Here is a 16,996-nt window from a genome sequence, read left to right on the forward strand (position 1 = left end):
CAGACCGTCCCTAAGGGAGGCAGAGAGCAGAAAGACAGAAAGGTTCTGGTGCTGTCTGCTCTGGACTGTCTACCACCTGAAGAAAGTAAGCCCCCATTTGGATCCGGCATTGGCGTTGGCTTGCTGTCACCCGCAACAGAACGCGGTCCTAATTGATTCCAGACTAGCCCTCTGGAGACAGATCTGGGTTAGAGATAAGGATGTGGGTCGGCATCAAGATGGTAGCAGACAGCACTGGATGCAAGGAAATCAGGCACTCAAATAGCGCACGTGTAAGTGATCCTTATGCATGCAAGACGGGGAGGGCTCGGTTTGTCAGCATGTCAAGAAGAATTCCTCGTCACAGGGCAAGTGTCTTCAGGTGACTTCTGAAAATTGTTGACATTTCTATCACCTCGTGTAAAACAAAACTATTGATTTAGGGTGAATTGATGAATACTGAATCTCATGAACTTGATCTCGGTACAGTTTTCTAGGTGCTTAACCAAGCTGCTATTTCCAGGGGTACCTGTGGTAATTTACCTTCCAGAGTGTGGTGTCAACTTGGTACATCTCAGCTTTGCTTTCTATTTCACTCAGCAAACCTGCTTGACGTTCTCTCCAGGACAAGTCGTGCAACGCCTGCCCAAGCCCTGTGCTGTGACGGACTTGACTGTCGTATCTGTAGGAGCCCTCGCAGTGCGATGGTGAAAGCACTCCACTGAGCAGTGCAAGTTGGAGGTTCCAACCCACCAGCTGCTGAGAGAGAGAAGGATGCGATCGTGGACTTCAGCAAAGATGGGCCGCTTTAGAAACCCTCTAGAGTGGGTCTACGCCGTTCTATACGGTCACTGTGAGTTGGAACTAACTCCACAGTGGTGGGGTTGGGTTATCTCTCCTGGAGTCTCTAAGTGGTACAAATGGTTAACACTTGGCTGCTAACCAAAAGTCTGGTGGTTCAAGTCCACTCAGAGACACCTCTGCAGTCAGGTATGGTAAGTTACATCAGAAAGAGCAGCCACTGAAACCCCTGTTCTACGCTGACAGATGTGAGGTCCCCACGATTCAGTGTCAACTTGACAAGAGATCCTGAGTCCTTTTTCACCAAGTGATACAATGCCACATTATTCTTTACACTTGACATCAGTATTGACAATATTTTTCTTATAAAATAATTCATTGTAAAGCTCTTATTGTGGAAATGTAAATTGCACAACCAATTTAGAACACAATTGGTTTTAACTGATAATTTTTTTTAATGCTCATGTTCTGTAACCCAGCAATTCCTCGTATGGATAATAGCCTAAGTAAATTGTTACACATGTGTTGAGGGACATGTATGAAGTAAGCCCAACATTATTACTACTGGGAGTCCGGTTCCTATGTGCATGGGTGTATTCTAAGCAAAATATATTGAAGATCAGTGGCTTCCAAGGGGATGTGCTGGGCCAGTTCAATTCAAGGAAGAGAGGCAGCTCAGAAGGTTACGGTGGCGGCTTGGGTGGATTCCAAAGGGAAAGTTTGATAGATTATTTTAGAGAACACAGGGTGATCACAAAGACTCACTAGGAAGAAATGTTAATAAAATTGAAAATGCAGAAAAAGATGAGGAAAATGATACTGAGGAATTTTTGCAATCACAACAACATACCTGCTCATTCTTCGAGGGCAGAAAGGGTTGCCTCATGAGAATTTTGTTGAGAAAATTGTCCCCGTCCCTTCTTCAGCTATGATCATGTCCCTCCAGTCTTTTTTAACTCAAAGAGCATCTGAAAGAAACACAGTTTGAGTGGCTTGTGGGTGTCAAAACCGCTGTTTTGACATGGCGAAGACAGTGCCTAATTCTACGGATAGTTAGAGAGATGGAACCATTGCCTTCAGAAGTGTCTACTTCTAGATGGAGGATGTGCCCAGAAACAATAGCTTCACATGTTGATGTTTGTGTTTAATAGAGGTTTCTATGGCTTTGGGGCAATATTTTTTGACTCATCCTCATAAAAAGGAATGCTCAGGGCAGCATTGGTCCCAATTTCTCCCAAATGGTAAACAATTCCATCTCCATCTCCAGAGAATAGGTGAGTACCTTGTGGTATTTTCATGTAATGGAAGACTTTAAAACAAGATCAATCTATTAGAACTTGGTGCAGCAATAGGGGTGAAGTATTAAAGTATGGGAGTGTTGAGCTGAAAATGCAAGTCATGGAGAATATGTCCTACGAGTCCATTTATAGAAAGTCAAAACCATGGAAAGTATATGTCCAGGAACACATTCACATGGTAAAATTACATAGGAAAGCAAAGGGGTCTTGAAAACGATGTTCAGGGAGATGGTTGCTTCTGGAGGGAGGCAAGCAATGAAAGTGGAGAAGAGCCACAGAGGCTTCTGGGAATTGGTTGAAGTCTGTCTCTTAAGCTGCTGTCCACATCCTCGCACATTTTTCAGAGTAGGCTTCACTTTCACTATTTCACACAAACCCTTGGCAGTTTTTCTCAATGTGTATTAGTCTAGCTTGGCCAGAGGAACAAATCCAGAGACACTCATATATGTGTAAGGGAGAATATTATAGCAAGAGGGAATTATGCATCAATAAAACATCTCAGCCCAGTACAGATCAAGTCCATAACTTCAATATGAGACCATAAATCCAATATTCGCCCATGAATTCCTCTTCAGACTCATCCAGAACATGCAATGATGCCGAATACAGGGACATCACGGGCTGGTAGGTGTAAAATCCTGTGGGTCCAATATCAGTGAACACATCTCCAGGGCTCCGGGCTGCCATCAGCATGGCTCCATGTGGCTTGTCAACAGGAATGTGTAGCAGAGAGAGTGTGTGTCCCATCTCAAAGTAGGAAGACAGGAATTCCCAGAATCCTCAGGAGAAGGCCATGCCCACACAGAGACAACATTGGCTATGACCTGATTGACAGGCTAGACTCCACCCCTTCACTCAAGTTGACAGAAGATTATGTAACTGCCACACAACGGAATCCTTAAGTGCTCGTCTCTGAAGCCAAAATGCCTGGAATCAAATCCCGTTCCACTACTAGGTAAGTATAAGTGTGTGATAGTCAGGTTTTGTGTCAACTTGGCTGGGCCAGGATTCCTTCACGATGTGATTTAACATTAACAACCCACTCGATGATGCCCTCTCTTGGTTAGGTCACAAACGACAGCAATTTTAGGGTGCCTGGGGTGGTGGCCTCCTCCTATATGAAGCAGACTGAGAAAACCTCTTCCTTTTCTTCTTTCTGGGTCTGGCTCTTGCATCTATCTCCCTGACCCCTGGTTCTTTGGACTTGAGCCAATAGCTCATTGTATCGTCTGCTGACTCTTGGTGCTGTCCAGGGCCTGCCATATTGCTTTTCCCACCTCGGGCTCACATGACTGCCTCTACCAGCCAAGGGTCTCCTACTTCCTGGCTTTTCAGCCCTGGAAGCTATGTGGGTAAGGAAAAGCTTCCAGTTTGACATCTAACCCACAGATTTGTACTGGATTGAATTTACCCACTTCTGCAACTCTGTGAGCTGCTTTTTAAAAAAAATGTACTGAAAAAGTTTATGTTTAGCATTAGCCAGCTGGACTCAGTTTAGATGATTTGATTTTTTGACAACATCTAAAGCATCATAGTCAGAAGCCAGTTGAACATATGCTTTCTGCTCACTGCCAGTTCTGATGAAGGTGTTGACCTTGCCTACATCCGTCTCATAGAGCTTCTTCACAGCCTGTTTGAGCTGGTGCCAACAGGACATGCTTGACATCCACAGTGTTAACTGTGATCTTCATGGCTCTCTCAGTGATCCGGGGAACTTGATGATGGCATAGTTGTCAAGCTTCGTTTTACCTCGGGGCGCACTTGTGAGGATATTTGGGCTGCCTTCTTGTTTTTGTGGGGGCTGCCTTCTTAGCCTCGGTGTCTTGGGCCACTGAAAAGTAAGTGACATGCAGACCCTTTTCCTGTGGCTGTGGACACCTTTCAGCCTGGCCTTCTTGACTATTAACGTCTTTGCTGTGGCTTCAGTCTTGGGAGAGGCAAGGCCTTCTATCTTCACCTTCAGTGCCATCTTGTCTTAAAAAAAAAAGCATGAGCCACTTTCTTGACAAAAATCTTTCTTTGCATGCATATAGAGGAGCCAATAGTTTTGCTTCTCTAGAGAACTCAGCCTAACACAACAGGTAGAGCCAGGCAAGTAACTTAACCTCTTTGAATTGTAAAGTGGGAAGTGGGAGGAAGGGCATCTACCTCCTAGCTTTGTTGCACGATTTAAGTGAGTTAATACACATACTCAGAACAAGGTCAGTATATAATAAGTGTTCAATACATGTTATCCTATTATCATGAATGTTGTTATGGTTGTTATTGTTTGTCAGGCACAAGTTGAGGCCGAGAGATAGAGAGTAAGGCAGGGTCCAAGGGACCTCTTAATCGACTCTTATGAGAAGTTTTGGAAAGGACTAGACTGGAGGGAAACCCAGGCCCACAGGAGCCAGAAGGAGACCCTCAACTCTGTCTGTGTTCAAGAGAGCCTTCGTAGAGAGCCTGGGATTGTGGGCCCACAGGTCTGTTATTCTTGCTCAAGACGCTAAAGTCTCCCACAGACTGCTGACTAGGAAGTGTGATGAATGCCCTAAGCCTCCCTAACAGTGGGAGAAGCCAAAAGACCATTTGAGATTATTGAGTCACTTCATCCTCTGGTGAGCCTAGACATTCGGTTTTCACGAGTTCAAATTTTCCTCTGCAGTTATGAAATGGTACATCATAGCTCATGGAGAAAAGCCGAATTATAGCTGGGATTTCTTTTGTTATCTTGGGAACTAGTGAAAAGGACATCTGGTAGAAAGCTTTCAAAATCCATTTGTTAGTTGAATGTAGGTATTGAAAATGAATAAAATACATCACAATAAAAGGCAATTGAGATCAATATAAACAGCTATAACCAAACAGATTGGGGTAGCGCTAGAAAATGGAATATTATGTAACTGTTTAATAAGACATTTGCAAATATTTTAATGGCATGAAGAATGCTTAGGAAAGAACATGAAGTACAAAAGTAATACTTGCTCTCTTGTCAAGAACATTCTTTTTTTTAAACGTTTTATTAGGGGCTCATACAACTCTTATTACAATCCACACATACATCAATTGTGTAAAGCACATCTGTACATTCTTTGCCCTCATCATTTTCAAAACATTTGCTCTCCAGTTAAGCTCTTGGCATCAGGTCCTCTTTATTTTTATTTCCCCTCCCTCCCTGCTCCTCCTCCCTCATGAGCCCTTGATGATTTATAAATTGTTATTTTGTCATATCTTGCCCTGTCCAACATCTCCCTTCACCCACTTTTCTGTTGTCCGTCCCCCAGGGAGGAGGTCACATGTAGATCCTTGTAATCGGTTCCCTCTTTCCAACCCACTCACCCTCTACCCTCCCAGTATTGCCCCTCATACCCCTGGTCCTGAAGGTATCCGCCCTGGATTCCCTGTGCCTCCAGCTCCCATATGCACCAGTGTACATCCTCTGCTCTATCCAGTCCTGCAAGGTAGAATTCAGATCATAGTAGTGGGGAGGGGGAAGGAAGGATTTAGGAACTGGAGGAAAGCTGTATTCTTCATCGGTGCTACATCGCACCCTGACTGACTCATCTCCTCCCCTAGACTCCTCTGCGAGGGGATCTCCAGTGGCCGACAAATGAACAGGAACATTCTTATAGGAAATACTTGAATAGGATATAGTTCATACGAACACAGGTTACTGTTAGTGGATAAGAGCTGTCACTGATTTTTAATTTTATCCTCTCAGTTTTCTCCCCTAATTACATATTTTCTTTGGAAAACAAGCCGCAGCATTTTCTGGAGATTTCACCCACCCACCGAAAATGTGCGACTCGATTGTTCTTCATATTCACAGAGTTGTGCAACCGCCACCACATTCTAGTTTAGTACGCTTTCATCATCTCTAAAAGAAGCTCAGACCCACTGGTCGCACGCTCCATTCCTGCCGGGCACTTCCCCTCCCCTCCCCCCACACCCCCAGACCTCATCTCTAGGCAACCCCTCATCTACTTTGGGTCCCACTACCAGTTGTTTTGACTCATGGGGGCTCCTGCTGCGACTTATGGCGACCCCAGAGTGCCAGAGTTGTGCTGTGGTTCTCAGGGGCTTCCAGTGGCTGGTTTTGTGGGGGTGGATTACCAAGCCTTTCTTGCGAGGCACACTGAACAGACTCTGACTTTCCCAGCATGTTAGCTGTTTGTACCACTCAGGGACCCCTTTGGGCTCGATGCTCTTGTTAGGTGCTGTTGGTTGAACGTGACTCAAAGATGCACCACGGAAAGAGTCGTGCAGCCCCCTCCCGCCCCGGGTGGCTCAGGCTGGAAGCTTGACACAACAGGTTTCCCGGCCTTTCTCTCAGGAACGGCTGTTTCCCGTGTCCAGCTGAGAGGTTAGCCAGTGCTGCTGTGGGCTCCTGTCTCCATACATTTCCATATTCTAGATAGTTAATATAAATGGAGTCATACAACGTAAGTTCTTTTGTGCCTGAATTCTTCAGCTTAGCATAATGTTTTCATTCTTATTGGCATGAGCACCAGTCAGTGTTTCACTCTTTTTCCTACTGAACAATATTGTATTGTCTGGTTATGTCATGCCTTATTCACCCATCTACCTGTTGATGAATATGTGGGCTGTTTCTTCTTTTTGTGTATGAGCTTTCATGTACAAAGTTTTCTGTAGACATATGCTTTCAGTTCTCTTGGATATATACATGTTGTTGTTGTTGTGAGGTGCCATTGAATCAATTCTGACCCATAACGATATATACATGTATGAGTGAAATTTCTAGGTCATCTGGTAATTCACATTTTGAGGCAGTGGCACGGAATGCACTATTTTTACAACCCCATCAGCAATAGAAACCAATGAGAAAACAAAACGGGAAGAACTTGCTCAGCATATGTGTGCTAATCTGGGTTGACCAGAGAAACAAATCCAGAGAGACACTTATACATGTGTAGGAAAGAGCTTTATATAAAAAGTAATTGTACATTAAGAAAACATTCCAGCCCAGTCCAGATCAAGTCCTTAAGTCTGATATTAACCCATATGTCTGATACCAATCTCTAAAGTCTTCTTCAGACTCACGAAATACATGAAATGACGCAGGAATGCAGGAAGATCACAGGCCAGTGGGTGGGGAGTGTGGTGGATCCAGTGGCATTGTAAGCATCTCAGCACTGGCAGGCCTCCACGTGGTACCTCCAGCTCAGGCCACTAGAGTAATTCCATGTGTCTTGTCAGCTGCAATCTCCTTAACACCTCCCAATGTGGTCTATGACCTGATTGATAGGCTGGACTCCACCCTTCATTCTTAATCCTCTCAAATGGACCACAGATTATATAACTACCACAGTATCTGAAACTGAAAGAACTCAAGAAAAAATCCAAGCTTTAAAGTTGCAATATTGAAAGATTCTATGGGGAAAATATTGAATGATACAGGAAACGTCAAAAAAAATGGAAAGAATACACTGAGTCATTGTACCCAAAAGAACCACTGACATTCCACCATTTTAGGAGATAGCATATAAGCAAGAACCAATGGTGCCGAAGGAAGAAGTTTACACTACCCTGATAATAGCCCAAAACAAGACTCCAGGAATTGACGGAATACCAATTAAAATGTTTCAACAAGCTGATGAAGCACTGGAAGCACTTCCAATAAATTTGGAAGACAGCTAGTTGGCCAACTGTCTGGAAGAGATCCATATTTTTACCCATTCCAAAGAAAGGTGACCCAAAAAAATGCTCAAATTAGAGAACAATATCACTGACATCACATGCCAGCAAAATTTTGCTGAAGATCATCTAACAATAATTCCAGCAGTGCAGCGACAGGATTCAGAAGAGAATGTGGAACAAGAGATATCATTACTGATACCCAAGACCAGATGGATCTTGGCTGGAAGCAGAGAATATCAGAAAAATGTTTCCTTGGGTTTTATTGATTGTGTGAATCATAATAAAGTATGGATGACCTTGAGAAGAAAGACGATTCCAGAATACTCCATTGTGCTCATGCTGACGTGTACGTGGATCGAGGGCAGGTGTAAGAACAGAGCAAGGGAACACTGGGTGATTCTAAATCAGGAAAGGTGTGCGACAGGGCTGTGTCCTCTCACCATATTTAGTCAATCTGTATGCTGAGCAAATACTCAGAGAAGCTGGTTATATGAAAAATAATCATCGGCATCAGGATGAAATAAGGCTTATTAACCTTCAATATGCCAGTGACACAACCTTGCTTGCTGAGTGTACGGAGGACTTGAAGCATTTGCTGATGAAGATCAAGAATTGCAGCCTTCAGTATGAATTAATACTCAAAGTGAGGATGACCAAAATCCTCACAACTGGACATAATTTCATGTCAATGTGAAGATATATTAAAGTGCAGGGGTGGTATTCAACCTGTCAATCAGGTCACAGTTTGATAGTGCCTCCTTGTGGGCGTGGCCTTCTCAAAAGGAGGGCCTTGGGATCCTCCCCCTCTCTCTCTGTGGTCATCTTCCTGCTAGCTGACCCTGCTGGCTGCCAGGGTCCAGTGATGCATCCACTGTCATTGGATCCCGACTTTGCACCCACCAGCCTGTGATCTTCCTGCATTCTGCATCATTGCTTGTGACTGCGTGAGTCTGAAGAGGGATTCAAGGACTAGTATTAGACAGTTGGACTGGGCTGGGATGTTTCCTCAATATATAATTACATCTTGATATGAAGCTCTTTTCATACATATGTATCACTGGATTTGTTTCTCCGGTCAACACGGACGAACACATGGGCCAATAGGGAACATTCTGATAAATGGAGAAAAGGCTGAAGTTGTCAAGGATTTTGTCCTGCTTGGATTCACAAGCGATGCTCATGAGTGCAGCAGTCAAGAGATCAAAAGACATGTTGTATTGGGTAAACCTGCTGCACAAAACCTCTTTAGCAGGGGTCCTCAAACTTTTTAAACAGGGGGCCAGTTCCCTGTCCCTCAGACCGTTGGAGGGCCAGACCATAATTAAAAACAAAACAAACTATGAACAAATTCCTATGCACACTGGATGAGTCGGCTGCTAAGCAGGACAGGCAGCTGCGGAAAAAACACCCGGCAGGCCAGATAAATATCCTCGGCGGGCCACAGGTGGCCCTCGGGCCGTAGTTTGAGGACCCTTGCTCTTTAGAGTATTGAAAAGCAAGGATGTTACTTTGAGGAATAAGGTGCACCTGACCCCAGCCATGATATTTTCCTTGCCTCATCTGCGTGTGAAAGCTGGGCATTAAATAAGGAAGACCAAAGAATCAATAGCAAGACGTCATCTTACAGACTGGACATGTTACAGGAGAGAGCAGTACCTGGAGAAGGACATCCTGCTAGGTAAAGTGGAGGGGCGACTAAACAAAGGACACCGTGGTTGCACAATGGGCCGAAGCATAGGAATTCCAAAGACGGCGCAGGACCGGGCAGTGTTTCATTCTGTTAAGTACCAGGTGGGAACTGACTCAGTGACACAACAACAACAACATCATCAGCACCGTGCAGGGGTTCCAACTGCTCCACATTCTGGCTGGCACTCGTTATTATCTGTATTCTGTTAGTGATCTTAGTAGGTACTCTAAGTGGTATCTCGCTGTGGTTTTCATTCATCTTTCTTGAGTGCCTAATGATTTCTTTAAAAATCATTTTATTAGGGGCATCACAATCCATACATACATCAATTGTGTAAAGCACATTTGTACATTCATTGCCCTCATCATTCTCAAATCATTCACTCTCCACTTAAGCCCCTGGCATCAGCTCCTCATTTTCCCTCTCCCTCCTTGCTACCCCCTCCCTCATGAACCATCGATAATTTATAAATTATTATTTTGCCATATCTTACACTGTCTAACGTCTCCCTTCACCCACTTTCTGTTGTCCGTCCCCCAGGGAGGAGGTCACATGTAGATCCTTGTAATTGGTTCCTCCTTTCCAACCCACCCTCCCTCTATGCTCCTGGTATTGCCACTCACACAGCTGGTCCTGAAGGGATCATCCACCCTGTATTCCCTGTGTTTCCAGTTCCTATCTGTAGCAGTGTACATCCTCTGGTCTAGCCAGATTTGTAAGGTAGAATTGGGATCATGATAGTGGGGTGGGGGTGGGGGAGGAGGAAGCATTTAGAAACTAGAGGAAAATTGTATGTTTCATCTTGCTACATTGCACACTGACTGGCTCATCTCCTCCCCACGATCCTTCTGTAAGGGCATGTCCAATTGCCTACAGATAGGTTTTGGGTCTCTACTCTACACTTCCCCTCATTCACAATGATATCATTTTTTGTCCTGATGATACCTGATCCCTGATCCCTTTGACACCTTGTGATCACACAGCCTGGTGTGCTTCTTCCATGTGGGCTTTGTTGCTTCTGAGCTAGATGGCCGCTTGTTTACCTTCAAGCCTTTAAAACCCCGGCTGCTATATCTTTTGATAGCTGGCCACCATCAGCTCTCTTCACCACATTTGCTTATGTACCCATTGATCTTCAGTGATCTTATTGGGGAGGTGAGCATACAGTGATAGGATTGTTTGTTCTTTGATGCCTGATAACTGATGCCTTCAGCACCTCATGATCACCCAGGCTGGTGTGCTTCTTCCATGTGGGCTTTGTTGCTTCTGAGCTAGATGGCCGCTTGTTTACCTTTAAGCCTTTAAGCCCCCAGACGCTATATCTTTCGATAGCCGGGCACCAACAGCTTTCTTTACTACATTTGCTTATGCACTCTCTTTGTCTTCAACGATTGGTATTCCCTGGGGACTTTGTTGCTCTGTTCCCCTTTCTGTTCTGTTGCATGCCCTTAGTGTTTTGCCTCAGTGTGGTGGGATCAGATCCAGAGGAATTCTCACATTGTATCTCCAGTGTTGTCCCCTGTAGGGATATGGGTCATTAAGGGATGTCGTGTCTCATAGTGGGGCTGGCCAAGTGGTCTTTTCTGTGGATTGGCTGCTGTGAGCGGGAACATCGTACTCAAGGCTTGGTGGACCAGGATGTGCTCCACTCTCTCTTCCTCCCCATTCATTGGTCCCATGTGCTCTGATCAGACATGTCTCTTTCCCTGAGCTGCAGCTTCAGTGCTGTCTTCTGAAATAAATTCTTCTGGGGGGAGGGGCAGCTTTCCACGTAGTTGGGATTGGAGCCGGCCCCTCAGACTTCTCCACTGGTGAGTGCCTAATGATTTTAAAATTGGTTCATGCATCTTATTATGAGTTATAAGAGCTCTCCTTATATCCTTAACACTAAACTTTTATCATCTATATGATTTGCACATACTTTCTCCCACTGTGGGATGTCGTTTTGCTTGTTTTTTGTTTGTTTGTTTTCATATGAGTTGTTTTAATTCCTGGTGGTCCAGAATCCAGGGCATAGCAAAGACTCGAGAGCAGCTCTGTGAGGATTCTAGGCTGGATTACTGACTTCGCAGATGAGGTAGGAACAGCTGGCTGAGAACTAAAGAGATGAACTATTGTATGGTTCATTTTCTTCTTTTTAAGTAAGAATAAAATTTATTCTTACATGTACAACTGGCTCCAAGGCAACACCTCATTCTAACTATAGGTGGCAGCAGATGTTCTAGCAGGGAATGCAGGTAAACAGGAAAGGAATCAGGGGTCATCCTTGCCTCGGCCACAAAAAATAGCTTATGTTTTTTTCCGCAAGATTTTTTAATTCTACCCGGGGCCAGGACGCCTTTCCCTATGGCCTTTGTTTGAAAGCCTTATCTTCATCGATTTTGTAGGTGTGCTTTCTTGGTTGCTTCTGAGGCTTCTTACCACCTTGCAGCCCAACATGACGCCTGCGACCCCTTCCCCAGGCCTGCCACCGAAAACCAAGCTCTCAACCCCCACCTCTTCTGCACCTCCCTTCTTGCTTTGTCAATGGCATCATTTGCAGCACAATTTTTTTTATAAAGTCCAATTTATTTTTGGTTTCTTTTGTCACTTGAACTTTTGGTATTTTAATTTAAAAGCTATTGCCTAACTTGAAATTACAAAGATTTACTTTCATCTTTTCTTCTAAGGGCTCTATAATTTTAGCCCTTCCATTCAGGTCTTAGATTAATGTTGAGTTAATTTTTGTATACATTATGAGTAGGGCTCCAACTTTATTCTTTTCCATGTGGTTTGTCCAATTGTCACAGGAGCCCTGCTGGCTTAGTGGTTACATGTTGGGCTGCTAACCACAAAGTCAGCAGTTCAAAACCATCACCAACTCTGCGGGAGAAAGACAGGGCCTTCCACTCCTGTAAAGAGTTACAGGCATGGACATTCCCAGGGGCAGTTCTGCCCTGTCCTATAAGGTCACCATGACTCAGCACTGACTCCATCGCAGTGAGTTTGGTTCAATTGTGTCAGTATCATTTGTTGAAAAGCCTATTCTTTTCCTCTTGAGTTTTCGTGGCACCCTTGTCAAAACTCAATCGTCCATGAATAAACCCAAAACAAAAAACCCTCTTGCTATTGAGACAATGCTAACTCGTGGTGATACCATGTTTTACATAGAGTCCAGAACTTGGCTGTGATCTCAGTGGGAGCCCATTGCCAGGCCTTTCTTCTGTGGCACTACAGGGTGGGCTTGGGTCACCAACCTTTACAGGAGCAGGGAACATCATCTGTCTCCTGCTGCAGGTTGATGGGTTACCAGCCCAACGCTTAGCCCACTTCACCACGAGGACTCCTTTCGAGGTTAATGGTCAAGAGCAAACCAGTTGTGCCATCTTGGAACCCAGGGGCCACAAATACGCTTGATTTTGGAACTCTGAATTGGACTACCGTGATCCATGTGTCTATCCTTGTGCCAGTACTAAGTGCACTGCCTTGACAACTGCAGCTTGATAGGAAGCATTGAAACTGGGACACAGGAAGAGTTCCAGCTTTGTGCTCCTTTGTCATGGCTGTTTGGGCTCCCGAGAGGCCAGGGAGTCATTTTAGCGGGAGAGGAGAGACTCCGACAAGGAGGGAGAGAGTGGTTGTAATCCTCGTCATTGGACATGGAGAACCAGCTGAATTGCTTCATGTTTGGCAGCATATATTCTCAACACCAGTAATGAAAAAAAATATAACTGTTTTAGCTCTTCAGGGCCCTTACAATTTTCATGTATTGCTTTTAAGCCCCAGCGGGGGGAAGGGGCCTTTAGAAAAGAAATACAAAGGAAGACATCATGAATTATTGAACGAAAACCCGACAAGTTAGCAAGACAGTCACTGCTGAAGAAACTGTGCATTCTGTCTTTACTGAGTGGCACTCTGATACTGCAGCTTTCCCATTGGGCAGAGGAAATTTCCTCTCCTTAATTTTACTGTGGGAAAATGTAGTCAAGGAGCCCTGCCTGAGGGGCACAATGGTTAAACACTTAGCTGCTAACTGAAAAGGTGGAGGTTTGAAAACACCAGGGTTCTGTGTGTGTATATGGCTTGGGGGGGGGGGATGAGCGGGGAGGGAGGGGGACCTGGTGACCTCCAGTGAAGATGACAGCCCTGGGAAGGGCTGCCTAGAGTTGCCCGCCAAAATTGAGTTGATGGTCACCTTCATCATGCTAGATTTTGTGACTGTGGCCTTAAAATAGCGTCCTGTCCTGTGTTGGGTTTCATGACTGGGCCTTGGCCCTCAAATTCATGACCAAGTGCTCACATCACTCAAGTTTTGGGTGTACACAGCCCAAAGAGGAACAGAAGAATGTTTGGAATATGAAGACTCCAAAGCATGACGTCTACTCACCTTGGCATGAAGTAGGGTTTGAACCAAGGGCAAGGGCACCTTGGGAGTTGAGAGTCAGGGGCCGGGAGCTTCCTGGTGCTGGATTTGCAAGGACACCTGGGAGAGGTACCTGTTGTTGTTTTCGTCTTGTCACTTGTTTTTAATCTGTACAAGTCAACAATCCAGGTTCCTAAACAGTTCAAGCTATTCTGTTGTTGTCTGACGCCGTGTTGGCTCCAACCCATAGTGACCGTGTGCACAGCAGAACTAAATGCTGCCCAGTCCTGAGCCGTCCTTAGGATTGCTCTGAGGTATGAGCCCCTGGGTCAATTCATTGCGCGAGCGCCTTCCTCTTTTTTGCTGCCCCCCTACTTTATCCAGCGTGGTGTCCTTTGCCAGGGACTGGCGTCTCTTGAATACCATGTCCAAAGTGCGTGATAGGAAGTCTCGCCCTCCTCGCCCCTACAGAACCTTCTGGTTGCACTTCTTCCAGGACACATTTGTTTGCTCTTTTGGCAGTCCTCGGTGCTTTTGCTATTTGCCCCCAGCACTACAGCTCCAATGCATCAATGTTTCCTGTGGTCTTCCATAGTCAATGTCCAACGTTCACACGCATAGGAGGACACGTAGTTCTCCGAGGCACATCCTTGCTTTTCAACACTGTCAGGAAGTCTCAGGCAACAGATGTAGAAGAGGGGAAAGGTAGGTCCGGTTGAATTTGGAAGAGGAGCGAAGGCAGGCATGTGGAGTGGACACGGCACATACTGAATTAGAGGAAAGGTTGCTGGGGGTCCATGCTTCTCAACCTTCCTAGTGCCACGACCCTTCAATGCAGTTCCTCAAGTTGTCGTGACCCTCCCCCAAACAAAATTCTTTTCATAACTGTAATTTTGCTACTGTTATGAGTGGTCATGTAAATATCTGATATGCAGGATGTATTTTCATTGTTACAAATTGAACATCATGAAAGCATAGTGATGAATCACAAAAACAATATGTAGTTACATATTGTGAGATATCTCTTTCTAATTACAAATAAATGAAATTTTGTCTTGAACATGGCATAGCATGGGTGACAGACAGTCTTCACCCTGGGTACTTGTATGTGGGCATATCTGCATGTGGGGGGACCCGCCTGGAGACAGAGAGAGGAGTGGTGTCTTCCTGGGGTCTTAGGTAACACCTGTGAAAGGGGTGAGACCCACTGTGTAGGTGTGGCTTTATCTGTGCCTTAGCAGTGGCAGATTTTACCCAGTGAGCAAAGTAAACATGGGATTACATATGTTTACAACCCAGCAAACACAGGCGTCCTTGTGATTATTGACTAATCTGCGGTGAGTAAACAGCTTCACATGTTTTCCACCACTCTGCTCCTGGCAGGGACTGCACATCTGGGGAGGTGCTTCCTGGAAGAGGGAGACAGCTAGCAGCCATACCTAGAAACAGCTCTTTGGTGCGGAGAAAAAAAGTGAGATTGTTGTGAAAGGCCTGGCGAATTGCTTCTGTAAAGGTCATGGTCAAAGAAACCCGAGGGAGCACAAGAGGGCTGGCCACTGAGTTGTTGACTCAAAGGCAAGCGACCAGGGTAGAGATCACTGAGCTTGGAAGCCCAGATTGGAAAGCATACAAACTGCATTCCTTTTTAGGGACCGAAAGCGCGTGTTCCTTTTTCCTGCCCTGTGTGGTTGCTCTAGGGAGCTCTAAGGTGGCGCAGTGGTTACCTGGGGGCTTGCTAACCACCAAGTCAGCAGTCTCAAACCCGCGGGAGAGTCTGGAAACTCACAAGGGCAGTTTTATCCTGTCCTACAGGGTCGTTATGGTTCAGATTGAATCGACGACAGTGAGGGTTTTTATTTCTGGTGGTGGTGGCCCGCTCCCTTTTGTCCCCAAGAATCAGTATACCTTCTAGTTGACACTCGCGCGCGCGCGCACACACACACATACTTTACACAAAACAGACAAACAAAAACTAAAGCTCCCCACTTTAAAAAAATCATTTGTGTTGGCATTTAATCCGCAGATCACACAATTTAAGAGAGGTGTGCGATCACTAGCGCGTTTTATTGATACCCTGGGAATCTGGGTGTAGGCTGCTCTGCTTCTGTGCCCATCATCCCACTCCAATTAAATCCAGTCCCACGCACACACTAAAGCTCCGACACGCGGCGTGAGCCCCGAAGCTACAGCAAGGGACGAGTCTAGGCGAGGCTAGCCGTTCGGGCCACCCTCCCTTCCGGAGCACGCTCCCTCCCGCCCACGAGGCACGAGGGAGCGCAGCCCGACGCCCTGGGTCCGCCCGGCGCGAGTCAGGGCCTGCAGCGGCGGCGGCAGCTGCGGGCGGCGGGGGGCGGAGTTTCCCTGGCGGCGCCGGCCCCGCCCCTTCCCCGAGGCCCCGCCCCACTGGAGGGCGGGGGAGGGCGGGGCCGCCGGCCGAGCGGGCTATAGCCGGGCCGGATCCAGCCTGGGAGCCGGCGGAGACGAGCCCTGCGAGAGCAGCACGGGGCGGCGGCGGCGACGGCGACGGCGACGACCGCAGCGCGCACGATGGCTCCGGCCGGGGACCGGGAGGGCTACTGGGGCGCCACGACCTCCACGCTGGACTGGTGTGAGGAGAACTACGCCGTGACCCTGTACGTCGCCGAGTTCTGTGAGTGCGGGCACGGGCACCTGGGCAGCGGCGGGCGGCCGGCCTGAGGGGGAGACGCCGCGTGAGGCCGGCACGGGCTCCGGGCGGGGCGAGGCCGAGCCGGGGCCGAGGAGGCGTGCGGCCTGGCCGGCGGCGGTGGGCCGGGGAGCCCTGGGCCTGGGGAAGCGGTGGGGTGTTGCAGACGGGAGGCAGGAACGCCGCGAGAAGCGGGCGCGGAGCGAGAGCGGGGTTGGGGTCTGAAGGCGGGCGGGCGGGCGGGGCGGCCTCAGCCGGGGCTTGAAGAGAAGCGGGGGGTCCCTCCTTGCCGGACCCCCGCGGAAAGCCTGGAGGGCCGGGCCGGGCCGGTCGTGGACGGAGCAGGGCGGGCTGCGGGACAGCGGGGACGAGTGCGAGTGGGGAGGACTCTGTCGGTTTGAATGAGGCCGCCGCGGGACACCTGCCCGCCACCTTGGCCCCAGGGGCGCGGAGAAGGAACGTTTCGCTCCCTGGGATGAGGGAACGCGAAGGCTTTCGCGTCCTCTTTCTCCTCGCCGTTCGCTCTCTCCAGCCACATCCAGGGAGCGGTCTCGCCCGTCTCGGAACCGCCCGCCACCCCG

The 16,996-nt window shown here is 47.2% G+C and overlaps 1 protein-coding gene across 1 annotated transcript in view; it reads left to right on the forward strand.

Annotated features, from left to right (window-relative positions):
* Positions 1-16,185: 16,185 nt before the first annotated feature.
* Positions 16,186-16,996, forward strand: part of ACER3 (alkaline ceramidase 3) — a 130,029-nt gene continuing 129,218 nt past the window's right edge. The window contains exon 1 of the mRNA XM_075546323.1: positions 16,186-16,400. Coding sequence (XP_075402438.1) covers positions 16,298-16,400 — 103 coding nt within the window. The 5' untranslated portion in view covers positions 16,186-16,297. The remainder of the gene's footprint in view (positions 16,401-16,996) is intronic.

This window comes from Tenrec ecaudatus, chromosome 4, assembly GCF_050624435.1.
Source record: "Tenrec ecaudatus isolate mTenEca1 chromosome 4, mTenEca1.hap1, whole genome shotgun sequence".
In the NCBI taxonomy this organism is placed as follows: Eukaryota; Metazoa; Chordata; class Mammalia; order Afrosoricida; family Tenrecidae; genus Tenrec; species Tenrec ecaudatus.